Genomic DNA, 27,979 nt, shown 5'->3' on the forward strand with positions numbered 1-27,979 from the left:
AAGCTTGATTTTTCTGCTGGCCAAAGAAAGAAAACAGCCTCTTCTCAGTTCACTCCAGCTCTGCAGCAATCTTCTCAAAATGGACCAGGATCCAGCAACACAGGAACAACTTGTTAAACAATCCTGTCTCAAGGGTTCAGGTTCTTCCAGAGAGCAGAATGCAAGCTTCTTCCACATTGCATTTTGGTAACTGCCTAAAATGGTGGGCACTCCCTATCTCAGTACTTTACTGAGCATGTGCAGGATTATTCCCACTCACAGTTCTTAAAGGAAAATACACTAATGGGTTATATAAGCAAATGCAGGTACCAACTCTTACATAATGTTACCAGGAGAACTGACCACTGCTGGAGAGAGTTATGGGAGGGGAGAAGCTAAATGGCAGGAGATCCCAGCTGAGCCAACAGACAGGGCTTCATTTTATCATCTCTCCCTCAGATGCAGGTGGAATGGCTATAAATGGAGGCAGTTCTTTGAGGAGAGGAGTCAATGGCAATTGATTCTAATTGAGCTCAGGGAGGGGTTCTTCCTCCCTCCCTCCCTGATGCAGCCAGGTGGAATGGCCACTAATGGATACAGTTCTTGGAGGGGAGGAACCAAGTTATATACTTTTGGCAAAGAGCTGGAAAACAGGAGAAAGGCAGGGGGTGTGATGCACTGTTGTGCTGCATTTGGATAGGAGCTATCAGGGTTTAATCTGGGTCAGGACTAAAGCTGCCCATTTTTACTTAAAAACACTCTCCCCACCCCCACATTTACTGGCAAAGTCTGGCAGGTCAGGGTCAGAACCAAAGCAGAAACTGGCTGAGCATGGAGTCTTGAGGAATCAGTAATAAATCACTGTGCTATATTAAGATGAAACCCCTTTAGTCACAGAGCTTGTCTTCATCAAGGAAGCATATATTAGAAATTAGGGATGTCAGATTAGAAATTAGGAATGTCCAAAATGGATTCAAATGACTTTGGATTTCTAAGAAACTGACTCATGGATTCCACAGTGGATCAGCACAGTGGACTCTGCAAGCCCACAGCGGATTCTGTGGACTTGCAGAGCCTTTTTTTTACTTTTTGGAATTGTATGCCAATTAAGTTGTACAAAAATATGAAAGTTACTGGAAAATATGTGAATATATGTGCCTTGAAAACACACACACACACACACACACACACACACACACACACACACACACACAGAGCATTTTATATATCTCTGAACTCTCTTCAGCCTCCGCTGTGTAGTGCTCTTTTTGTGTGTGCTCTTCTCATCGACTGTACACTGATCTAAGTAAAATATACAGAATGTTACATGCCAGTGAAAGTTATGTAAATTTCAGTGGACTGTTTTGCAGACTTTTCCAAAGGGGAGGAAAAATCTGATTCGGTCAAAGAGCGGACGACGGAATGAAGGACAATCTACAAAACACAGATGGAAAGGATGAAACAAAATCCACAGATCCCTAATTAGAACATATCCCTTTCTGAGAATATGGGGCTGGGGGCTGGCATTAGAGGTCGGCATTGTCAGTATCTGTCGAGGGCCTTACACCAGTAGGGGGGCTTAGCCTTGCTGCCCTCTGAATCACAGTTGCTTCCTGTTCACCTGCCCTCTCCAAGCAACCAAACAGTGAGAGACTGAGGGGAAGGAACAGTCACATCCTCAAGCCTTGTCTTCTCTCTCTCTCTCTCTCTCTCTCTCTCTCTCTCTCTCTCTCTCTCTCTCGGGAAGTGGGGCTGATTGGGCCCAGAAGGAGAGGCAACTGAATGGGCAGCAGCAGCAGCAGTAAGGAGGAGGCAGAGAGGAGGAGGAAGATTTACTCAAGATGGCGGACCCACTGAAAACCTGGACACATCGCTGCTATGGGGAAGTGTGGAAAATGTGCAACATCCAAGGAAGACTTTATCCATATGCAGCAGAAGTGTAGCAGGTTTTAAAATGATGACTGAGACAACCAAAGAACGTCCACAAGATTTTGGAAAGGGAAAGCAAAACTGACCAAGAGGGGCTGGCAATTAAAGTTCTGGAATACGATCAAAATAGTTCACATCAAAGCTTTTAAGAAATTGGCCATCGTCCAGAATGCCCCTGCCTGTTTCACCATGCTATTCATGGGAAGCAAGATGAGGAGGGCCATTTTGGCTATTTTTTGTGGGGTGAGAGGAATTGATGAATCTTTTCAGGGGCAAGGGGGAAGTGTTGCTTTCCTCTTCCTCTTTAAATATTTGAAGCACATACACACACGTCCTCCCTCTTTCTGCTATGCTTCCAGCCACCATCCCTGCCCCATGAAGTTGATGGCTGCAGTGAGAGAGAGACTGAGACCGCATGGCCATGTGTGGGATATTTTTTCCTTTTAAATGAAGAAGGGAAGTGGTATGCTGTAGCTCCTTACTCCCCAAAATGAATTCCCACCCATAGATAGGGATGGGCAAATCTGTCAGTGTCAGTTTCTCCCAGTTTCTCATTTTTCCTGTCTTAAATTTAATTCATCTTGAACTTTGAGAATTTCTCCAGTTTTAAGTTTGGTTCATCCTGAACTTTGATATATTTTATTAAAGTTTGCATAAAACTGTATCAGCATTACTGGGCAAATTTCTCCCAATATATGCATTTTTTGTACACATGTTTGCCTAATATACACTTTTTTTGCAAGCAGTTGTCCTAATATAATGCATATCTGAGCATTATTTTCTCTAGTATATGCATTTTTGTATGTTTTCATTGCAGAGTTCCATTACGAAATTCAGAAAAGTACGAAATTTGAAGTTTTCATTCACATAGTGGTTCAAAAGCGCAAAATTAGGTAAGCTCACATTAAATTGTGAACTGAATAAATTTCACCCCCCTCCCTACCCACAAAAGCTTGCCTCAGTTTCAGTGGCCATTTCAGGGCTGAAATGGCTTGATTGAATTGTTTGAGCCAAGGGGCTAATGATAATGTCTTGTCAACAAAAGAATCATGGCTGTCAGTTGTTAAATATATTGCTGCATGATTTTCTCCTGAAGATAAAACAACATTGTGGTCCAATTTAGTATACCCTTGTTGTTAAGACTGACAGAGAAGTGTGGATCTCATCTGTATACTTTTGTACATTTTCATGGATGTTTTCATATATTGTTCATACAAAATAAATACATCATTATTTCTCGCAACAGATGCTTGGCCATAGCAACTTCCAGCAAAACAAATTGGGGGAGAAAACTGTACACAGTACCTCCTTTTGCTGGGTATAACTCCCATCTCTTCACTGTCTCCCTCCAGCATAACTCTTCTCGCCTGCCACCATTCATCATCGGATGCGTTGATCACATGGAGGATGTCTCCATACTTGAAACTGAGTCCTTGGCTTGGGAGTCCGCTGTCCTTGTTTTTGTCATAGTCAAACATGGCTCTGGCAAGAGGAAAGAAAGACACAAACAACAGTTGATGATCCTGATCATGACAGCACTTACGTGGCCACCTCCTTCTTTATTAAGTGACCTCAATCACATCTTTAAGCAGACCTCTTTCAGGGAAGATCTGTCTTAAGCTGTCAGCAGAAAAACAGCATTTCCCCCCCCCCATCCCCATCTGGGAAAGAACACGTGTCTACATGAGACAGACCATTTTTCTTTAGATCTGTCTATAAAGGATATTTTGTCTCTAAAGAGGAACTCGCTCAATGAAATCTCTGGATCTCTCCTCTAAATGTATATACAGTGGGGGTGAGCAACATTTGGGGGTTGGGTGCCATGTTGTCCTCCTGGATCCCACCTCCTGGATCCCACCTGCCTCTGCTGCTGCACCACTGAATTTGCTGCCTAAATTTGGAGGCGTGGTGGCAGGAGAAAAGTGGTGATTTTTCTTTAAAAAACAAGGCATGCAAGGAGCACATGCCTTGAAGCAAAATCGCACTCATGGGAGGCTTCCAGGACCACAATTCTGCTTCAAAACAAGGCACATGGCAAATACAGCGGCAGCAGTGATGGCAGGTGTGTGGGGGCTGTGAGTGCCGCAAAAGGCCTGGGGGCCCCTGGTCCACATGTTGCCAACCCCTGATGTATAGAGATAATATTGTTCTTTATTTCTAATTTAGGATAATTTCCCCCTCCCTCTTCTGTAATCCTGGAACCTGGGGTCAACCAAAGAAACTGACTGGCAATAGAGTCAGGATGGACAAAAGAATGTACTTCTTCAGATGGCTCATAATTCATCTATGGAACGTCACAAGATGTGGTGACAGCCACTGGCTTCAATAGCTTAAAAAGGGGGATTAGACAAATTCAGGGAAGACAAGCCTGGCTATGGCTGTTGGCCATGATTTGATATATGGAACTTACTTCCAGGTTCAGAGCCAGCATGAAAACCATTTCCTGAGGAGCAACAGCAGGGGATGGCTATGGCTTTTATTCCTTGCTGGTGGCATCTGGGAAAGCACCTGATAGGCCACTAGGGGAAAGAAGATGCTGCCCTAGATCAGGAGCATTGAACCTCTGGCCCATGGGCCAAATCCAGCCCACCGAGGTCCCAATCCAGCCAGGTTCCCCAGATGCCTATGTTCCTTTGCTGGCCCACTCCCAACCACCAATCGTTCAGTGGGTTCCTGGCTTATCGCTGTGTGTTTTCCCCATTCTAAAAGGTTGAAATGCCTCTCCTAAGGCTGACTTACTGGCAGAAAGAGCTTTACGCTAAAATATGCTGGCCTTTTGGCCCCTCCCCCATCTGCCATCGGGCCATCAATGGAATATGGCTCCTGAGAGCTTCTCCAAAATGAATTCTCTTGGGCTGGAAGAGGTTCGACTCTATGACTAGCCAAGAATAGATGGACCTTTGGTCTGAGCCAGCAAGGCTGTTCTTATGTCTTTTATGTATAGCATCTAGGGATGGCAGAGAATTCCGCCATGGAGCTTGGGGAGGCTGAATGCCAGTGCATTCGGCCCCCCGAAATCTGTGGCGGAATGGCCTGCCCCCCCCGCCCCCCCTGCGGATCCCCCCAGGACAAGACTTACCTGGGGCGGATCTTCCGGGAGGTGGCGGCGGTGGCTGGTCTTCCAACCGGCCGCCGCTGCCGCCATTTGCAGGTTTTTGGGGTTTTTTACACCCACGTGATAGGCTACATATGTTTTCACGTAGCCTAAAACGTCTGGGTAAAAAAAAAAAAAAAAAAAAGGCATACGCAAATGGCGGCGGCTACAGCCGCCGCCATTTGTGTTCCTTATTTTGGGCCATCTTAGTCTACGTAAATAATTACGTATAGACTAAGACGGCGAAAATAAGGGGAATGCAAATAGCGTCCACTACACTATTTGCGTTCCCCTTATTTTTGCCGTCTTAGTCTACGTAAATATTTATGTAGATTAAGACATCAAAAATAAGGAACGCAAATGGCGGCAGCCATAGCTGCCGCCATTTGCGTACGCAGTTGTTTCCCCCCCCCAGAGCCCTCCGCAGCTGGAAATCCGGCTGCAGATGGCTCGGGCCTGGCTGGCTGCTCCGCGGAGCCGCTGCGGAGCACTGCTGGCCAAGGAGGATTCCGGGGGGGAGGGACGGGGCGCCTCCCCCCCGTCCAGGATTCCGGGGGGGAGGGACGGAATGCCTCCCCCCAGCATCAGCATAATCCACAAACAGGTAAGTGATTTTTGTACATCCCTAATAGCATCCTTGATGCATATGGAACTTTTCAGAATGACAGAAGCAAAACGACAGGATCCTGCCTAGGGATGTTGGAGAATTCTTCCACGGATTCCAGGGAGGCCGAATGCCAGTGCATTCGGCCTTCTGGAATCCATGGCGGAATGAAGCCACCCACCCCACCACCCCGCGAAATGGGCCCGGAACGGAGCCTACCTTTGTCGGCCGTTCCGGTGCTCCTCGAATGGTGGCCGCGTCTGTGGCCACCATTTGCGTCTTTTGAATGGCCGTGATAGGCTACGTAAGTATTTATGTAGCCTATCATGGCTAACGCAGGGACACCATTTGCGTCTCTGCAGAGGCTGTGATAGGCTATGTAAATATGTAGCCTATCACGGCAATAGGAAGGAATGCAAATGGCGGCTGCTGTAGCCGCCGCCGTTTGTGTCCATGTCTTTAGCCGTGATAGGCTACATATATATTTACGTAGCCTACCACGGCAAAAGACAGGGGCGCAAATGGCAGTGGCTACGGCGGCCTCCATTTGCGTCCCTGTGCAGCCCAGCGGCCGAATGTCCGGCTGTGGGCGGCCCCGGCCGGCGGCTCCGTGGAGTTGCTGCGGAGTGAAGCCAGCCGGGGAGGATTCCGGGGAGAGGGACAGAGCGCCTCCCCCCCACTGCAGATTGCCCAGCACAGAGCCAGGTAAGTGTTTCATACATCCCTAACCCTGCCCCAAGGAACTAGCAAGCAAAGCTTTGGTAGTAGTAGGAGAGAAACTCAGTGGAGGCTGAAGCTATTTGGGGGTAGGGTTCCGCACCTCGGATAGCTTCTTTGGAGTTCTGGCTGGCTCTGACTGAAACCCAGGATGGATTTACAGGCCCACCAGAACTGGAGCCACCAGTCTCCAATGGAGAAAAGACCAAGGCAAGGGTGATTGCGTCCAGTTGTGCAAGCCTGGGGAGAGCCTACATTCATCAGGCTTCCCCTTTACAGACAAACCCGAAACATGTGGACAGCACGGAGATGGGGCTGGAAAAGGAGTCAGGATGGGGCCAGTATGCATGGTCCCCTCTCTCTACACACAGTCTTAATTGCGTGGTACGAATAGAGCCCGAACAGGGCTATTGTTAATGGCTTTCCTGAACGAGGCCTACACGTTGTGTCGTGCCGACACAATCCCATAATGGTGACGCCATATCCCTCTTGCACATTTATACCTTGTAGCACACACAATGACATCTGTTGCGGTATGTTGGATAATACAGTATAAAAAGCAGGAAATAATGCTGGAAAAGTGGTGCACAGAATGCTTTGGCTACTGGGCGGTACAGAAATGTAATAAATGAAATCAGTCAAAAACTGCTGTTGCATAGCAGTTATCAGTGCACTTCAATACCGATAAAAAAGCACCAGTGTAGATCTATCCTTGGTTGTAAGTTGCCTTGGCAGCTTGGCAGTGGAAAGGTGGAATAAAAATACGTTAAATAATTTAAATAGAGACCAGTTCTATCCCGTTAAGTAAAGCTGGATGGAAGCTCTAGGAAAGAGAAGCCTTCACATGCTCTTTGCAGTTCTGCAGGAATGCTTCCCCATGCGGCTGCCCAGCCTGGCTGTGTTTTGGACTATAACTTCCATCATCCTTGACTACTGGCCCTGCTGGCTGGAGCTGATGGGAGTTGTAGTCCAAAAGAACTGGAGGGCACCAAGCTCCAGAAGGCTAGAAGGTAGAATAGACATACGGGTGGGCCTGATGGCATCCAATTGTTATCCTATTTCCCAGCGGGATGCTGATATAGTGCAACTCTATAAAATCACCCATGGGGAGGTGTATGTGTGTATGAGAGAGAGACTTATTCTCTCCTTCCGAAGGCAGGCAAAAGGCATGAATATCTTTGCAACAGACCAACTTTCTACGAATGATTACATAAAATTAATCACCATCCAATGTCATTCAGTCGAACAGAACTCTTATGCCATCATTAAGGGCAGACAAAAAACACAGCGGGCTCCTCATGCTAATGAAATGAACATTTGCAAAATGGTCATTATCGCAGCTGTTGCTGTTTTATGGCTTATTGCATTTGTACAGCAAAATAATTTTTAAAGCCATGGGAACATCCATCTAGGATCAAATTAGGCAAGGCAGGAAAAGGCTATTTGTAGAGGGTCTTTTTAAGAGGAAAAGTGTGTTTCTGACTGCCACCTTTAAAAAACAAAAGTCATGGGTGGTCTATGGTCCGACTGAGCGGCCCAGCCTATTCCATTCACTCAGCTGGGATAAAAACAACAAAATAATACAAATTCATATTCAGAACTTGTTAAATGAGTAAGAGGCATGAGATCTTTATCTATAGCAGGGGTGATGAACATCGAGTCTGGGTACTATACTTGGCTCTCCTGGGGTGAGAATCCTCTGGTATTCTGCAGATGCCCACACACCCTTTTCCCCAGTCACCAATCATTTGGTTATTTCTGTGCTTCTGTATGTTTTTTTTTGCCAATTATAAAAGGCTGAAATTCCTCTGCAAAGGCTTAGTTACTGGCAGGAAGTGCTTTAACTTAAAACATGCTGGGGGGGGGTTGTACTCTGGCCCCACCCCTTTGCTCCTTGCCCCACTCCTTTTGGCCCCATCCCTTTTGCCTCTGGTCCCACCCCTTTGCTGCCCACCCCACCCACCACTGGACTGTCACCCCCAAGAGTTTCTTGGAAATGGAATGTGGCCCTTGGGGTCATTCATTCATTCATTCATTCATTCCATTTATTATATTTCTATACCGCCCCATAGCCAAAGCTCTCTGGGCAGTTCACAAAAAGTAAAACCTTTAAAATACATGATATAAAATATAAAAAAATTCATGTAATGACATAGAACAAATAACACACACCGCAACAACATATATCTAAAACAATTTAAAACCATCAGCCAGAGAAAATCAAGAGGCTCATGATACGCTTCCAAATGCCTGAAAGAAGAGGGCAGTTTTAACCTGGCGCTGAACAGATGACAATGTTGGCTCCAGGTGGGTTGAAAGAGGTTCTCTGCCCCTGATCTATAGATGTGTGGGGTTTTTTTAAATGGTTCTCTTTATAGCTGTGATTACAAAAATGAAGGGCACCCAGTAGCTTACCTAAGTTCCCAGAATCTGAAGGTTGCTGACTGTACCTTCCTGAGCATGTAGAAAAGGCCGGGGCAGGCCCGACACGCTCCCACCTTTCCACACCCCCATCTGTGAAAGGCCAACTGATTGCTCTGCTCCATCGAGCCTTGGCTGTTTAGTTCTCCAGGCTAAGAAGCCCAGTTTCGACAATCTTTACTGTACCGGTTGTTGTTGTTTTCAAGAGACAGTTGACTTAGTAGGGAAGTAAAACTCATCATCATTTGCCAGGCTTGGAAAATGAAAAGGCAAAGTTAGAAACTCGGCAGATGGATGGAATGGCTGCCCCTCAGGATTGGCATCTTTGCCATCGGCCAGCCCTTGAGTCCAGCTGCTGCTGCTTGCTCTTTCTTCAGGGAAGAAGCTGGATGGTTTTCCTCAGCTGTCAGTGGCCAGAAGACTGCAGATCAATGGAAGGATTGTGCCTGTCACTTAGCATCTTTATCATCAGTCAGCCTGTGACTCTACCTGCAGCTCTTTCTCTCCCCACCCTTCGCTTTGGAGAGAAAAACCTGGAACCTGGGCTATGTCATCAACTGCTGGGGCCCGGCAGAGATTCCCACCGTCCACACCAAAACAATATGCTTTAATGGGTTGTATTTTTGTAGGGGATTGCAGCACAAGCCATTTTAGGAGCTGACCTTGGGCTATAAGGGTGGCGAAGAAAGAAAGATCATCCATACCTTAGTTTATACATACCAGTTCACACACAGCTCTGTGGCCCGGTTGCCATTTTTGCATGGTTGGGATCAGAGGCTGAAGCAGGAATATCTGGACCTGCATTAATTTCCATGCCCAGGGTTGATGTTGGCATGGGAAATGACCACATTGTCTGCTTGACCTATGAGATTTTTTGGGTCCTACATTATCATATAGGATTCTGGCCATGCAGAAGTGGCAACCCAGGGCTGGCCCTACTATTAGGCAGAATGAGGCAACCACCTCAAGTGACAGATGCTGGGGAGGGGGTCAGAAGTGGGATCCCCCAGCCATTCCTCCTGAGCCTTCCCCAAACCATTCTGTTCTTTTGGAGGACAAAGTTGTGTGTACCACAAAGCCTGCCCTGCTCCCCCCTAAACTAGCCTGCTGCCCTCAGGTGGGGTTCAGGATCCTAGCCTGTTGTCCATGCTGAAGAAAGACTGGCTTTGTCTGTGGAACAGAAGGGGGTGCCCTCTGGTCCTTGGCCTCAGGGAGCAAAATGGCTTGGGTCGGCCCTGTGGCAACCCCACAGCACATGCGGTTCTTTCGGCCTGTCCCTACAGGCATTGCTTTATGGACCAGTTATTACCTTTGCACCGATGGCTGAATAAATTAACAACCTTCTTGAACTGTCATAAGAAGAGCCCTGCGGGACCAGACCAACGGTCTGTGTAGTCCAGCATTCTTCTCCTACAGTGGCCAGTCAGAGGCCTCTGAGAAGATCACAAGCAGGACATGAGGGCAACGGTTCTCTCTCGTTGTTGCTGTCTAGCAATTGGTATTCAAGCTGTCCCTGAACCTGGAGGTTCCACAAAGCCACCCTGACTAGGATAGATGTGTCCTGCATTACTAATTCCTCCCTCCTCTTAAAGTCACCTAGACCAGTGGGCATCACTGCATCTTGTGGAAACAATTCCATAAAATAGTTATTCACCGGGCAAATAAAGTATTTTAGTCCAGGGGTGCAGAACTTCGTTCAGTCCAAGGGCCAGATTCCATTTCGGAGAAGCTCTCGGGGGCCAGATTCCAGTGGCAGGTGGGGGCAAAGGCAAAAGGGGCAGGGCCAAAAATACCAGCCTGTTTGGCCTTCAAGCTCTAACTGCCAGTAACGAAGCCTTAGGAGAGGCATTTCAGCCTCTTAGAATGGGGGAAAAAGTGAAAAGGCCAGGAAACCACCAAATGGTGGCTGGGGAAAGGGGGTGGAGCCAGGGGATGTGGCGTGGCCACTTGGGCAACTCCAGAGGGCTAGACTGGGACCCCACATGGGGTAAATTTGGCCTGCAGTCCTGGGGTTCAACACCTCTACTCTAACACCCTCCCCAGATATTTATTCATTTATTACATTTATATCCCACTTTTTTTCCTCTTCCAAGGAACCCAAGGCAGCTTACATGGTCCTCCTCCTCTCCATTTTATCCTCACAACAACCCTGTGAGGTAGGTTAGGCTGAGAGTCAGTGACTGGCCCAAAGTCACCCAGTGAGCTTCACGGCTAAGTGGGGACTAGACCCGTATCTCCAAAGTCCCAGTTCAACACTCAAACTGCTACACCATACTGGCTCTCGGTGTATTTAATGCCATCATTATGTGCTCTTCAACTCTGAAGCTCTGACTGCTAAATGGCTTCCACCATTCAAGAACCTGACTGTACAGGATGATGCCCGTGCCTCTGACAACATCCTTTGGCCCTTTGAACCACTGTGAATGGGTTGACCTCCCAAAATACCTTCTTAGAATGGGGAAAAAACTGCACAAAAGCTGGAAAACCAGCAAACGATTGGCGGTTGAAAGAAGGGGTGGGGCCGGAGAAGTCGCCATGGTGATCTGGGGACCCCTGAAGGCCAGATTAGGGCTCCAGGAAGGCTGAATTTGGCCCCTGGACCTGAGGTCCTGCATCCCTGCTTTAGTTTGTTCTAAATTTCCTCCCAATAAATTTAATTGGATGACCCAAAGTTTTAATATTATGTTAGAAGTCAAGTGTAGATAGATATATTGCTGTGTAGAGCACCATGGCAGCTAGAGATATTCCCCCACACATTAGATGAGAAACAGAGAGGGAGAAAAGCTTCTCTCTATCCACTTTCTCCCACCGTGCTTCATTTTAAAACCTCTGCCACATCCCTCCCTTACAACTAAGGTTTCTGGAGAAATCCGTTGCAGACTCCAATGAGGCTGGATTCCAAAGAATCCGACCTCTGAAGTCTGCAGCGGACTGGCTGCACTCACCTCCGGGTCCAGAGGAGTTCCCACGAAGCAGCTCTCCGGGTTCCTATAAAACGCGATACACTAATCATTAGCTTATTGCGGGAAAGTTACAACCATAAGTGGCACATTGTCCTCCATTTGTGGCCAGAAAGCACTTACTTTTACCTAAATACAGCCATAAAAGGGTGTAATTTGGGTAAAAGTAAGTGCCTTACAGCCACACTTGGTGTAAAATACGCCAATTGCGGCTGTAACTTTCCTGCGATGGGCTAATGGCGGCCACCATTACCTTATCACGTTTTATAGAAAGCTGAAGGGCAGCTCTGCCAACCCCAGCAGATGTGGCAGGGCTCAGGGTGACTCTGCAGGGCTGCAAGTGGCCCAAATTGCCCTGCAACAGCCCCCCCCGAACCGTGGGGGGTTCATACATCCCTACTTATAACACACTCCTATACAAGTCAACTCAGAAATATGCCCCATTGAGTTCAATGGGGCTCACTCCCAGGTAAGTGTGTATAGGATTGCAGCCTTAGCTGCCGTTTTTTCTAAACTAAGGAGCCCCAGTCATTATAGCTTATCCTTGTAGGAAAGGTACTCCCGACCCCTGATCATTTTGATTGCTCTTTTCTGCATCTTCTCCAACTCTACAATAACCAGAACTGTACACGGTATTCCAGGTGTGGCCGTACCACAAATGTGTGTACTGGCATTGCAACATAGGCAGTTTTATTTTGATCCCACTCTGCCAGAACCCTGAACCCTGTACTCCAAATGAGGTCTCAGTCCTACTCAGCAAAGATGTCATTTTACCATGATTGGTTTTACTACGGATGAATACAGATGGCAACATCTGCTGCTGACTTCGCACTGATTGGGGATATGATGAGCGAAGCTAATTAAAATAAGATTAGGGATCTAAAGCAGGTGAACTTCTGAGCATCTGTTTCAAGTGATTGAAAGGTTTTGTTCCTATCATGAATGGCAAAGACTGATTAGAGAGACATAAAAGCTTCATTAGAGAGAAAACAGGGGGGGGGGCAGGGAGCTTAGTTTAAAAGATCTCACATGGGTAAAACTTGTACTTTAGACATTGGAGAGTCTCTGAGTTGACAGCAGAGGTCTAGATGGATCAAATATCTACCTCATCAAGTGGGACCTGCAGCAAAATTTTGCAGTGTGGCATATTCAGAATTCCAGCCACTCTATTCTATCCCCCCACAGATTTTTTATCCCCCCCCCCGCAAGTCAATTAGGGGTTCTTGCAAGCCTGTTAATATTTCCCAGGTCATAGTCTGAAGGCAGCTACCTTGCTGAAGCTAAGCAGCTCTGGGTCTGGTCAGTGCTTGGAGGGGAGACCACCTGGGAACCACATGTAGCCACCTTGGGTTCCAGAGTGGAAGAAAGATGGGGTATAAATGTAATGAATAAAATAAATTTCCCTCTTCTGCATAGGTGGAAATGCTTTTGCTACATCTGAACATCTGAAATAGAGGGACCAATGTAAGGAAGTACCATCTATCAATGATTGAGGCCTGTTACAGGTTACATCCTTTGTGGATGTCTGGTTGACGTTTACCAGGAGCAGGGCCTGTTTTGTGGTGGCCCCAGAGCTGTTAAAGTTCACCAATCTGCTTCTCTTGAATTCAGAAGCAAATGAAAGCATTCCCAGTTTGCCAAGATTGTGAAGCTGAATTTATCTTATTTCTGCCACTGGTACTTGTTTTGGTTTTGTGTTGTTGTTTTGTTTTAAAATTATTGTTAATCCCCTACCCCTTATATTTAAAAATATATACATATGGTCAAGTATATTTTGTATAATGCAGTCAGGCCTTATTAGCAAGATTAGACATTTTGCTTTTACTTAAGAGGAGGGGCACATATTTTAGATATAAGATCCCAGCCAGGTATGCTCAAGGATTTTGAAATCAACTGACCAGAATCATACCTTCTGAACTAATGTGTGCATCACAAAACACAGTTATCCCTCGGATTTTGCATGTCTCTAAATTTTGCAATGCAATTCCTGGCTCAAAAACATACCCAAATACATAGAATATGAAATGCCTATTTTAGGATAAAATAAATTTAGAAGTGTGTCGTTTGAGAGAAATGCACATTTTGTGAGGAAATGCATAGAAAAATATGCATTTAATATATATTTAAATATATATTTAAAGATGACTTTCCATGCAGATTTTTTGTTTTAAAAATGCGAGTTTAATGAGGAAACAGGACGGAACAGACATGGACCAGAAACTGACTGATCCGCAGGTGCTTTGCTGGGGGGAGGCCAGGGGGGGCAGTGTACCAAATCCATTGCTCAGTGGCTTAGCTCTACTATAAGGTGGTCATAGGCTTTCTATGTTTTTCTTCTTTTGCAGGCTTTACAAAGCCCAGCTGAGGCTTGGTTGCTAGTCCCACAGCTGCTGCACACTTTCAAAATGGGGCTGGAATGCCCCTGGGAATGACGCCACATACATTCCTGCCCCTGTAGAACATGCAGCAAAGCCTCTGCTTGGCGTTTTAAAGCCTGAAAAAGAAGAATGTTGGCTTCACAGGGGCATTTTGAGGAAGAAAGCACAGAAGCTGGAGAATACTATTAGTAGCATACCAAGTAACAAAATATTGCTGTGCTGAGTGCTCCTGTTCGGTGTTCCAGCAAGCTAGCCAACCAGCCATGTCCTCTTCTGGCATACTCCATTCCATCCCCCCACCCCTGGTCTTTTCCCCGAAAAGCTTTTTGTTTTGGGTCTTTTCCTCCTATTTTTTTTTATAGTTCTGCAAACTAGGGGTTCCCCTGAGCATGCCGTTACCTCCGTGTTTCTCAGTGGCTCTGTTTAGGCTACAATTCTATTGGCACTTACCAGCTGAGTTGGGTATTGGAGGGAATGATATGGGCAAGCTTGAGTCCTCGTTTCCACACAAGGGGGAAATAGGAACAGGAGGCAAAGCAAAAGAAACTGCAAGAGCAGTTTCCAAATCTCTTTCCCCTTTAATTATGTCTCACCAGGTTTTAAATTTTAAAAGAACACGGTGCCTGCCCTGCCCCTTGCTGCCTGCCAGGCATGTCAGAAATCAGTTGAGTTTGGAATTGTAAATGGAAAGCTCTAGTGGAAATGGCCATCTCCCTCGGAGTCTGGATGCAAGGTAGCGATATTAAGCAAGAACAACCCGGCAACAGCTGCTCATTGTCAGCGCAGTGGCTCGAAAATAAATGTATATTTAGATTTCTAGCCCTTATTTAGCAAAGGACAGAGAAAATGAAAAATTTCAAATAACTTCCCCCCCTCTCCCCACCCCTCAGCCACAGTAGCTTCGTGCTCACTGTCCATAAAAAACAGAACTGCTTCTGTTTGTTTTAGAAGAACATAACAGATTCAAGACTCCAGCCCCATGCAAGCATGACGTGCACAGAAGAGCAATGGGAGTACAAGGGGCTACAGCAGGGCTAAAGAACCTGTGGTCCTCCAGATGTTTTTGGACTACAACTCCTGTAATCCCTGACCATTGGCCATGCTGGCAGGGGCTCACAGAGTTGGTGTCCAACAGCCTCTGGATGGCTGCAGTTTCCTCACTCCTGGGCTTCAGACTGCACATTTATTCCTGCCCCTAAGGTCGGTGACTCCTCCCAGCCCCACATGACTTGAGCCCTTCCTATCCATTGGGGCTTCCCCCATGATTCAGAGCCAAACAACACGTTGCACTCATTGTGTAGTGTGTAGCTTTTTTATTTACTCTAGTGTCAGCACAGGGGCAGGGAGGGCTGATTCCGGTTGTGAGCACCATGCAGTGGAAGAGGAAGATGAAACTTCCCCCCACATCTCCCCCCTGGGGGGGGGGGTAAAAAAGAAGAAAAGTCTCCATTGGCATCCATTGGCTTTGGGGCTCCTGACTCACTGTATATATGTATGTATGTATGTATGTATGTATGTATGTATTTATTACATGTCTATACTGCCCCATAGCCGAAACTCTCTGGGCGGTTTACAAAAGTTAAAACATTAAAATACAATATACAAAGTTTAAAAGCCATTTACATAAAAGCATAGGGACAGTATATACAAACAACATGTAACTAAAAGCAACTTTGAACTAAAAACAATTTTTTAAAAATCCAACAATAAAACAACCCAGCTTAAAAAGAGCATACAAAAGTCAGCTGAAGGAGCAAGAGTTCTCAGAGGGGAAGGCCTGCCGGAATAACAGCATCTTCAATGCCTGCTTCAAAACCTTCAACGAGGCCAGCAAGCGCATTTCAACTGGCAGGCCATTGCACAACTGAGGGGCGGCCAAGGAGAAGGCCCTCTCGCCTGTGGCTGCCAGTGTCACATTAGGCAGCTGCAGCAGAGAGCCCCCAGAGGACCTTATGTGGTGGACTGGGATGTAGGGGAGAAGGCGCTCCTCAAGGTTATTAATGCACCGCAGCCACTGTTGCAAGTTGATGACAGTTGGAGCCCATTCTCTAGAAGGGGGATGCTCTGCATCCGTGTTTCCAGTGCCAACTCCAAGTTTTTGTGGGCCCTTGGGCAAGACACCCCCGCATGACACCCTCCACGGGGCCTCTCCCTCAGTGAGTCTGCCTTGTCACCACCATTGTTCCCAGCTGCTATTGCTCCTCGTCCCCTTTCTCATCGCTACTGCTTGCTTGGCAGGCAGAGAGCCAATGAGCAAGCAGGCCGCGGCATCTCCTGCTCCTCCTCCTCACCACCACGGTTGTCTGAGCCACAGCGAGGGGCAGGTGACCAAGCAGGTTGCAACAGTGAAGAGGAGGGGCAACTCCAGCGGGCGCTTGTCAGTGGGCCCCTGTGAGGGTGTGGGCCCTTGGCAGGTGCCCAATCAGGCCTACCTTTTATGCCAGCCCTGCATGTGTCTATATTCCTTGTGGTGTTGTGAAACAGGTTGGCTGAACTTGGGTCTCAAAAAATAAGGGCGCAATCCTGTCGGGATAGGCGGCCGCCTCCAAACTTGGAGGCGAGTGCTTATCCAATGCAGGGCAGGAGCAGTGCCGAGGGGATCTTCTCCTCCGCTCTTCAGCTGCCCTGAATTTGTGGCGAGATGGCTGATTTTGGCTGTCTAGCTGTGGGAAGTGAGAGCAGAGGGCGGCGGGAGGCTGGATGATGCATAGGCAGCATCAGAAAGGCACTTTCACCCTCCCTGCCCTGCCCCACCCCCAGGAACGCCCCATTTTCACTGTTCCATGCTGCTCTTAAGAGCGCGGAGTGCAGGGCTGATCCATGCTGCCTACGAGGCAGCACTGGAGGGGTGGAGGTCGGTTCTCAGGGAACCGACCTCTGAGGTCGGTTCCCAGGAAGTTCAGGAACTGACCTATCCTATGGCCATCTAGCTGCTGACTAGCAGCCATAGGATTGTGCCTGAAGTGTAAAAACCCAACCTGTCCCTCAGTCCTGTTAAGCCTGATTCTAGCACACCACTATCCTTTTATTTCTATAAGGCTGCCAGAACTGATATAAGAAAAATGTGGATGGATTTCAGGTTGTCACAGTAAAGTGGATAAAATGAGGGACTCGGCAACCATTCAATGAACTGAAGCTTGCAGGTGAAGTGAAATAAACAATCTTTATTTCCCTGCATGCGCTTTAGGGCAGCAATCTGTCTTCCTAAATGGACGTTTACTATCTCTTACTCAATAATTGGCAGCATTAAGCATTACATCCTGGGATGGAAGGGGACATTTAGATAGATGCTGTGCCAGATAGGAGGATGCCATTAGGATGTCTGAATCTCTTGCCACTATGGTCTGGAAGCTTTGTCATACTAAGATAGTCACAAAACAGAACAGTGTGGGTAGCGTCATTTCATGTGGGAAGTACATTCCCCTACGGCCACAGAGATTTTAAAGTTTTATTTATCATCATTGTTGTGTCAGCATTAGCAATGTGCATTACACTTGACAGAGTAACAAAGCAGGGGACAAGTCCCTGCCCCAAAGGAGCCTACAATCCAAACTCTGACACAACAAGAGGCAGCACATGAAGAAAGGGGGGAAGAAAGAGGAAGAACATGTGAAGCTTAGTGGAGTTACTTGTATTATTTATTTACTTAGATTTATACCCCATTTTTTGACCACCAGCTCCGCTAAGATGCTCACAAGATTTTAAAATTCAGCATCTTGGATCCAGACTCAGTTGAACTTTGTTCCCATTGAAATCAATCAGACAAGTACGACATGACTGAAGGTATGTCCCATTGATTCCAAGTGGAACAAGATTCTCCTAACTTAGTTTGAATCCAATCCAATGTTTATTTCTGTGTTCCAATAACAATATAGGGTATGCTTCTTCTGTAGTCTATCCCTCCCCAACATATTTTACCGTATCCCTCTCCCACCACAGTACAATCAGCTAAAGAGAACACACAACATTGTCCTCTCAGCTCCAAAGTATTATATACAAAGACCTCCCTTGAAGGTGGCAGGGGTGGGGAACATGTGGCCCTCCAGATGTTGTTGTACTACATATCCCATCAGCTCTGACCATTGCCCATGCTGGCTGAGGCTGATAGGAGTTGGCGTCTAACAATATCTGAAAGGTCACAGGTTCCCCACCACTTTCCTAAAGGCTTTATGGAAAAAAAATGTTTTTGAGAAGGGATTAGAAGGAAAGGAGAGGGAGATTGTACTTTGCAGGTGCTCAGGGTGGTTGATACATTTATTACACACACACACACACACACACACACACCTCACTTTACTGTGCAAATTCTGGGATTTCCAAAATTTCTCCCCCCCCCCTTTACCTTCATGGCAAGTTTTGGGTTTCCTAAGATGCTACATAAAATCACTTTGTGCATATATATATATATATATATATATATATATAAAATAACTGATGTCGCTGATTAATATGATTGCAATTTATGCTTAATCAACTTGAATTTAAGTACATTAGTCTTTGAAGCCCAAACAATCTCTATTAGATCGTTCACTGAACAAATGAATAAATGCTCTTGCATCATCACTGTTCATAGCATTATCTTATATATTAGGTTTCTGATATATCAGAATCACAGCAGCAGAGGGACCCTGGTAGGTCATCTAATCCAGCCCCTACTTGATGCAGGAAATCCAGGCCTAAGCAGCCCCAACGAACAGCTGTCCTGCCTCTGCCTGAACAACTCTGTCAAAGGACAGCCCACCACTCCTCTGGTTAATTGGTTCCATTGTTAAACTGCTGTTATCGTCCTGCTGTCGCTGGTTCAGGCTCAGTCCCAGGGCAGTCTACAGGGCACTCTATATCAAACATCAAAAGGCAGGCAGAGGTCAGAAGCACAGTGTTATCTGTTAAGCAGAAGCAGTCAAAAAGGCAGGCTCTGAGGCAGATCCAAGGTCAAGCAGTCCAGTACAAGCACAATCCAGAGCCTTAGCAGGAGGCCAGGGTCGGCAGCACAGGAGATCGGTCAAGAGGCAACGCAGGGTCAGAAAAACTAGGTTGCCGGGTCTGGTTGCTGATACTCAGACATTGTACCAGGGCCTAGTCCAGGGGTGGACAACTTTAGGAAGGCCGGGGGTCATTTTCACCTTCTGGACACCGCCCCCCCTTACAGGCCACACATCCCCATGGGTTCTAAAAACAGAGGGAATAATTTTTTTAAAAAAACCCCAAATGGTGTACAGAACACCCAAAGGTTTTTTCAAGCTATTTTTCACCCTTTGGGGCTCTGTAGCAGCCCCAGACACAATTTTGCTTGCAAAACAAAAAGTTTGTTTCTTTAATTCACCCACCTCTCACCCAGTTTCAGAAGGTGGCAGGAGCCACTTTGCCCACTCCTGACCTGAAGGCTTTAAAGGCTGAGCCTTCGGAGGTCCACCAAAAGCACAGTTGCAGGCCATCAGTGTCACCTAAATAACAGTTCACAAGCAGACCTTTACCCATGAGAAGTCTCTGTTCCTTAGGCGGGCACTCCTGTGTCTGGCAGCTGACTGAGCTCTTGACCTTTTGACACCTGTGCTCTCTGGGGCTAGGTGGCCACTTGGCATCTGCCTCTTGAGTCTGAGAGGGTGCTATGTGGTGAGGGTTAGGGTGAACAGCCATCTCCCCTGAGAGCCCAAGATCCTCCTAATCTACTTCAAGGTCCCTATAGAAAAGCAGCTCCCCTGCGATGCTTGGCTCAGGGTCTTCCTCCAAAGAGAAGTCCTGCAGAGGGGGCATGACAGTTACCATCAAGATGTTTCTCCTGACGTTCAGCCCAAACCCATCCTCCTGCAACTTAAGCCCACTAGGTCTAGTTCTGCTCTCTGGGGTGGCAGAGGACAAGTTTTTACCCTCTTCTACATGACAGCCCTTGATTTAATTATTTTTATTTTTATTTTATTTTTATTTTTTATTTAATTATATTTATTTTATTTTACTGAGGGGAGATATGATAGCGCTCTTCAAGTACTTGAAAGGTTGTCATAGAGAGGAAGGCCAGGATCTCTTCTCAATCATCCTAGAGTGCAGGACACAGAACAATGGCCTCAAGTGACAGGAAGCCAGGTTCCGGCTGAACATCAGGAAAAACTTCCTGACTGTTAGAGCAATACGACAATGGAACCCATTCCCTAGGGAGGTGGTGGGCTCTCCCACACTGGAGGCATTCAAGACGAGGCTGGACAGCCATCTGTCAGGGAAGCTCTGACTTAGGTTCAAACAAAGCAGGGGGTTGGGCTTGATGGTCTTATAGGCCCCTTCCAACCCTACTATTCTATGATTCTATTATATTTCTATTGCCGCCTGATAACATACATCCCTTCATGTATTTGATGAGTGCTATCACGTCCCCCCCCCCCAGTCTTCTCTTCTCCAAGCTAAATATATCCAGTTCCTTCAACCTTTCCCCATTGGACTTGTTTTCCATACTGCTGACTAGGGGTGTATGAAAAATTCATTTCAGTTTGTTTTTGATCAGCATTAATCCAGTTTGCACCTTCTAGACCGAACACAGACTCAAGCTCAATGTGTGGTCGAAGTCTGTACACTTCTGAGCTTGCAAAACAATTTGCCGACCAGAAAAAAATGCATTCGATAGCATGCGTCAAGTTGTAAAATACACATGAAACAAATGTGTCCTTTTGAAAAATGTGTCAGCATTAGCAATGTGCATTACACTTGACAGAGTAACAAAGCAGGGGACAAGTCCCTGCCCCAAAGGAGCCTACAATCCAAACTCTGACACAACAAGAGGCAGCAGATGCAGGAGGCAGAAATGGGGGAAGAAAGAGGAAGAACATGTGACATGCTTAATCAATAGCAGAAGAATGTGTACATTTCTAAGATGTGCACAATTGATGTGTACCCTTGGGAAAATATGCACGAAAATATGCATGGATTTTCTTGCGAAAAGAAAAGAACAGAGTTCGCAATCTGATATAGACTTGGGTCAGAACAAGCTTCGAGATGGAATTTGGAGAACTCCATGAGCTTGAGTTTTGCTGATTTGCACATCCCTACTGCTGAACATCTTCCTTGCCATCCTCTGATCCTGTTCCAATTTCCCTATATTTGTTTGAAAATGCAGTACCCAGAACTGGATACTGTACTCCAGATGAGGTCTTACTAGTGCAGGATAAAGCCAAACTGTTACTTCTTTTGACTTGGATCAATTTGTCCCCAATGTTCTCTCTCTTTTCACACCCCATCATGACTCATAAATGGAAACCATGCTGGAACTGTGGGGATGAAGAAACGGGGCAATGTAAAGATCTGGGCCCATTGTCAATTGCTCCCTACTGAGCTGTACAAGCCGAGGTAAGCAGGCTCTCATCAGAAATATTGGGTCATGCATGACTGGCTTGGCAATGTTGTTAAGAAAATTCTTTGCTCTTTTTCTTTCTTTAAATCAAATGCTAGGAACAAACCACAGGGGTGGACAACATTTTCATGTCCTGAAATGTGATTCCCTGTAGCATCTGGCTATCCAGTGTTGGAAACAGGATGCTGGGCTAAATGGTCCTTTGGTCTGATCTAGTCATTCTCTTTTTGATGTTCTTATTGCTTTGATGCCTTGTAATTCTCCATTTCCCCTATGGTAGAAAGGAGGCATTTGTCAGGGCAGCTATGTCTGGTAGGAAAGCAGGAAGAGTAGAAAAGATCCTTCCAGTAAAATCAGGTCAGGCATTCCCTGTTTTTAAACAGCAATACACAGATGATTGTGAACATCACTGACAATGAGGAAGGAACCAGAACTCCAGCAACAGTAGTGAGGTTGCTAAGAGGCCTCTAGTTCAAAAACAAGGCATAAAGAAAGTGCAAAGCTACTCGGTTGGGCAGAAGAAGAAGAAGAAGAAGAAGAGGAGGAGGAGGGTGGCCTATATTTGCACATAAGGAAGACCATTTCCATCTATTCCAAAACCAACAGCGTGCTTTTAACGGCCAAAGGCTCTGGGGGTTGAATCAGGGGATTGAACCAAGATCCTTATGGGCTAAAGCGAAGATAACCATGTGCCCTACGGTACAGACAAGAGTCTTCTATTGAAGGGCTGTCAGAGGACAGCCTTCTATTTGAAGGACTGTCCAGTCCAAGTCCAGTTTAAAGATAAAGAGCCATCAGAAGAAAGAGAAGTAGAGGCCTTGAAGCTGCCCATCCAAAGTTAGCACCTGGACAGCAGACTGAGCAGAAAGCACATAGGTCACCTGGTCACCATCTTCCTCACTGAGATGTACGGTATTCTTCTTTAAATTGTAGAAATTATTTCCAAATGTGCATGGGAAGGTTCGAGGACTACAGAGGCAAGGAAAAGAAAATGGTTAGGCCTAGAGGCCTGGAGTTTTTTTTTTGTTGCGAAGGGGTATCCCTTAGAGGAGTAGTTTCATTTCCCCAGTTAAGTTTCATTTCTTCAGGTGTGAAACAGTACTTTGGGTTTTGAGGGAGGAGGGTATATAAAGAGAGCGAGAGAGCCAGTAAGAGCACAGTCAGGGAGAGCAGAGCCTGAAGAGGGAGCAGGAAGAAGCAGCCTGGAGAAGCCTAAGTACAGCTAGGGTAAAGGAACTTGCGTTTTTGGAACTTTTATTTTCTCGTAATGCCTTTTGTATCACTCACTTCTATTCTGTAAATACCTTTAGTCATAGAATCATAGAATAGTAGGGTTGGAAGGGGCCTACAAGGCCATCGAGTCCAACCCCCTGCTCAATGCAGGAATCCAAGTCAGAGCATCCCTGACAAATGGCTGTCCAGCCTTGTCTTGAAGGCCTCCAGTGTGGGAGAGCCCACCACCTCCCCAGGTAATCGGTTCCATTGTCGTATTGCTCTTACAGTCAGGAAGTTTTTCCTGATGTTCAGCCTGAATCTGGCTTCCTGTAACTTGAGCCCATTATTCCGTGTCCTGCACTCTGGGATGATCAAGAAGAGATCCTGGCCTTCTTCTCTGTGACAACCTTTCAAATACTTGAAGAGTGCTATCCTATCTCCCCTCAGTCTTCTCTTCTCAAGGCTAAACATGCCCAGTTCTTTGAGTCTCTCTTCATAAGGCTTTGTTTCCAGTCCCCTGATCATCTTTGTTGCCCTCCTCTGAACCCTCTCCAGTTTGTCTGCATCCTTCTTAAAGTGTGGTGCCCAGAACTGGACACAGTACTCCAGATGAGGCCTAACCAGTGCTGAGTAGAGGGGAACTAGTACTTCCCGGGATTTGGAAGCGATGCTTCTATGAATGCAGCCCAAAAGAGCATTGGCCTTTTTTGCAGCCACATCACATTGTTGGCTCATATTCAGCTTGTGATGGACAACAATTCCAAGATCCTTCTCTCTCGTAGTGTGGTTGAGCCACGTATCCCCCATCTTGTAACTGTGCATTTGGTTTCTTTTTCCTAGGTGCAGAACTTGGCATTTATCCCTATTAAATGTCATTCTGTTGTTTTCTGCCCAGTGCTCCAGTCTATCCAGATCACTTTGAATTTTGTTTCTGTCTTCCAAAGTATTAGCTATCCCTCCCAATTTTGTGTCATCTGCAAATACGATCAGCATTCCCTGCACCTCCTCCTCCAAGTCATTCATAAAAATGTGGAAGAGCACTGGGCCCAGGACTGAGCCATGCAGTACCCCACTCTTTACCTCTCCCCAGTTTGAGAAGGTCCCATTGATAAGCACTCTTTGAGTCCGATTCTGTAGCCAACTGTGGATCCACCGGATCATTGTTTCATCTAGCCCACTTTGAGCTAGTTTGCTCATCAGGATATCATGGGGCACTTTGTCGAAAGCTTTGCTGAAGTCGAGGTATATGATGTCTACAGCATTCCCATGGTCTACAAGGGAGGTTACTTGATCAAAAAATGAGATCAGATTTGTCTGGCAGGACTTGTTTTTGACAAATCCATGTTGGCTTCGAGTAATCACGGCATAGTTGTCTTGATTTGCTTGCTTTAATTTACCAGTAAACTGTTGTGGTTAAACCCAGTGTCTGAAGTGTTAATCCCACCCCCCACCCCCCATGTCTACAGCCTAAACCCCATGTTACTGGGAAGGGGAAGGTAAAAGAAGGAAGGGGGTGCTCTTAAGGAGGCAGAAGATCCTCAAGGAGTTGCTCAGGGGTCCAGGTCATAAGGTCTATTGCTCTAAATTAGCATATGGAAACTTTATGCAAATCCCTCTTTTGTCCTCTGTTTTGGTGAGGCATTTCCTCCTTTGGGAGATGTGTAAGTGGCCACTCTGGCTAAGGCTTGGGCCTAGTCTAGTGAGCTACTTGGCACTGCATATACTCAAGCCACAGTGCCTTCTTCAGACACAGGAAGGGACGGGGTACACTGTCTCAACCCCTGTGATAATATGGGTGAATATGGACAACCAACTTTTCATGCAGTTAATGCGGAGAAGTTTTCCCACATCTTAAAAATTTGCTGAACTGTGGTAAAGAGCAGCAAAACAGACCACTGCAGCTGGCTTTGTATTATTATGTGGTTTCTTTTGCCTCACCTCAAGTTATGGCCTACTTCTGTTCCTATGGAGTGAGTGCCTTCTATGCATTGCTGCCATGTTCTGACACCATTTCCGAGGTCTTTGATTAGGAAGGTAGTCAGTTTAATACATCCTCACAGATGTAAAAGTTTTCTCTATCAATAATGGTGCTGTTTCAAAGTGGTCAATAAAACACCCCCCATCCCTGAACTTATTCTCTTGGGAGAGTTTATGGGTGTGTGTGTGTGTGGGGGGGAGCTTTTAAGCTGTCATATTGTGTTGCTTTAAAAACGGTGAAGCCATATTGTGCATAATTTCATACCTTAAAATCAAGATTAATCATATACATTCCACCTAGCACACCTTGCTAGTACACAGCACTACATCACTCCCCCCCCCCCCCCCCGCATACACTGTTGTAATCTGACTGGGGTTTTCTTGGGCTCCAAGATCACCGCAGACGGTGACTGTAGCCATGAAATGAAAAGACGCTTGCTCCTTGGGAGGGAAGCTATGGCAAACCTAGACAGCATAGTAAGAAGCAGAGACATCACCTTGCCGACAAATGTCCGTCTAATCAAAGCTATGGTTTTCCCAGTAGCAACATATGGCAGTGAGAGCTGGACTATAAGGAAGGCTGAGCGCTGAAGAATCAATGCTTTCCAACTGTGGTGCTGGAGAAGACTCTTGCGCGTCCCCTGGACTGCAAGGAGGTCAAATCAGCCAATCCTAAAGGAAATCAACCCTGAGTGCTCATTGGAAGGACAGATACTGAAGCTGAAGCTCAAATATTTTGGCCACGAAATGCGAAGAGAAAACTCCCTGGAAAAGACCCTGATGCTGGGAAAGACTGAAGGCCAAAGGAGAAGGGGACGGCAGAGGATGAGATGGCTAGACAGCATCACCGATGCAATGAATATGGACTTGAGCACACTGGGAGAGAGCGGAGGACAGGAAGGCCTGGCGTGCTATGGTCCATGGGGTCACGAAGAGTCGGACACGACTGAACGACTGAACAACAACAATTAATATGGGCAGGAGCTAGTGTGGGTGGATTTCATTCCCACACCACAGTTACAGCACAATCCTATAATGTCTACTCAGAAGTAAGTCCCATTGAGTTCAACTGGACTTACACCCAAGCAGATGTGTATGGGACTGCAGCCTTGGCCTCTATTTCAGGGGTGGGGAACCAGTAGTCCTCCAGATGCTGGACTACAATGATGTTGGACCAGGATGGCCAATGGTCAGGGATGATGGGAGTTGGAGTCCAACAACATCTCGAATGACACATGCTCCCCCACACCTGCTCAATACCCATAGAATAGCCTTCTCCAACCCCAATGGCTCCCTTAGCCATTGGCCATGATGGCTAAGGATGGTGGGAATTGTAGTCCAACACATCTGGAGGACGCCGGGTTGGAGAAGGTTGCCATAGAAAACCAGCCTAAACTGGGCCATAGCAATTGGAGCTGTTGACGCAATCCACAAAAAGCCCATCTCATTCAAATGTCATCGACATGGATGGGAATTCCACTTGAGCAAAGCTTGATGGATTATGCCCAACAGATCCAACAATGCATTCTGACATCTCTGCCTTTTGAAATGACATATAGGCATTCTCCAAGAGCAGCACAGATCTGCAGTCCTGAAGCTGGATCATTTTCTTAATGGAGAAGCATGCTTTTTTTCTGACAAGATATGCTGTGTACTTAATAAATTATAATCCATTCCTTGGGTGCCACGGCCTTAAAACAGGATGTCCAATATGAAATTCTTTAGAAATTTCACCAAATTCACTCAAGTCCTCCAGCAAGCTTCTTAGCATATGCCATATTCCCTAATCCAGTGGAGAAATAATAGGATTTTATCCAAACAGCTGGATTAATTTCATGTCAGCCCTTAAATCATTTTATTCCCCTCTCTGCAGCAGTTTTTCCTGTTTTCCAAAAATTGCCCAGCACTCCCACTCCTTTTCATTAAAGTTTACTAGAAATGGCTGTCTTAACTCTTCCATTCTATTAAAAGCTCTTCTACACCAGGCTGGTAATTGCTGTATCTACTTTCGATTTTGTTGCAGAATTGAGATCAGAGCTCTACACAAAGATCTTTTCCTTTCCTGCTATCCCACCCCATAACCTGTGGGTGGCGCTGTGCTATAGTGGAATATCACCATTACACCAGTAGGAAAATACTTTTTCTTTTGCTTTTAGAAATAATACTCAATTTCCCCCACTCTAAAAGAACCCAGGAAAGTGCTCCTAAAAAACAGATGTGAAACTGGAAGATCACGACACTGTCTAAAGAACCTGTAAACAACTGTGAGTAAGGAGCCACAAATGCACACTAAATGCCTCATGTAGAAAAGCTCTAAATCTCCCTGCTGACCCCGGCAACCGTGATATCCAGTCTGAGAAGGATGTGCCAGGAAGCTAACCCTGCAATCCTAAATGCATTGTTGTTGTTGTTGTTCAGTCGTTCAGTCCTGTCCGACTCTTCGTGACCCCATGGACCATAGCACGCCAGGCCTTCCTGTCCTGCGCACTCTCCTGGAGTGTGCTCAGGTTCATATTCATTGCATCGGTGATGCTATCTAGCCATCTCATCCTCTGCCGTCCCCTTCTCCTTTGGCCTTCAGTCTTTCCCAGCATCAGGGTCTTTTCCAGAGAGTTTTCTCTTCGCATTAGGTGGCCAAAATATTTGAGCTTCAGCTTCAGTATCTGTCCTTCCAATGAGCACTCAGGGTTGATTTCCTTTAGGATGGACTGATTTGACCTCCTTGCAGTCCAGGGGACTCGTAAGAGTCTTCTCCAGCACCACAGTTCGAAAGCATCAATTCTTCGGCGCTCAGCCTTCCTTATACTCCAGCTCTCACAGCCATACATTACTACTGGGAAAACCATAGCTTTGATTAGACGGACCTTTGTTGGCAAGGTGATGTCTCTGCTTCTTACTATGCTGTCTAGGTTTGCCATAGCTTTCCTCCCAAGGAGCAAGCATCTTTTAATTTCATGGCTACAGTCACCGTCTGCGGTGATCTTGGAGCCCAAGAAAATAAAATCTGTCACTGCTTCCAATTCTTCCCCTTCTATATGCCAGGAAGTGATAGGGCCAGATGCCATGATCTTCGTTTTTTTAATGTTGAGTTTCAAACCAGCTTTTGCACTCTCCTCTTTCACCCTCAACAAGAGGCTCTTTAGATCCTCTTCACTTTCTGCCATTAGGGTGGTATTGTCTGCATATTGGAGGTTGTTGATAATTCTCCCGGCAATCTTAATTCCAACCTCTGATTCATCCAACTCGGCATTTCTCATGATGTACTCTGCATATAAGTTAAATAAGCAGGGTGACAATATGCAGCCTTGTCGTACTCCTTTCCCAATTTTGAACCACTCGGTTGTTCCATGTCCGGTTCTTCCTGTTGCT

The 27,979-nt window shown here is 46.3% G+C and overlaps 1 protein-coding gene across 1 annotated transcript in view; it reads right to left on the reverse strand.

Moving 5' to 3' along the window:
• The window catches only part of DLG2 (discs large MAGUK scaffold protein 2), a 1,591,953-nt gene that overhangs the window by 89,659 nt on the left and 1,474,315 nt on the right, over positions 1–27,979 (reverse strand). Inside the window, exon 19 of the mRNA XM_084842537.1 lies at positions 3,214–3,390. Within this exon, the coding sequence (XP_084698663.1) occupies positions 3,214–3,390 (177 nt within the window). The remainder of the gene's footprint in view (positions 1–3,213; positions 3,391–27,979) is intronic.

The sequence above is a fragment of the Heloderma suspectum genome, chromosome 3 (assembly GCF_057233095.1).
Source record: "Heloderma suspectum isolate Gila_16-S chromosome 3, 16-S_ref, whole genome shotgun sequence".
NCBI classification, from domain to species: domain Eukaryota; kingdom Metazoa; phylum Chordata; class Lepidosauria; order Squamata; family Helodermatidae; genus Heloderma; species Heloderma suspectum.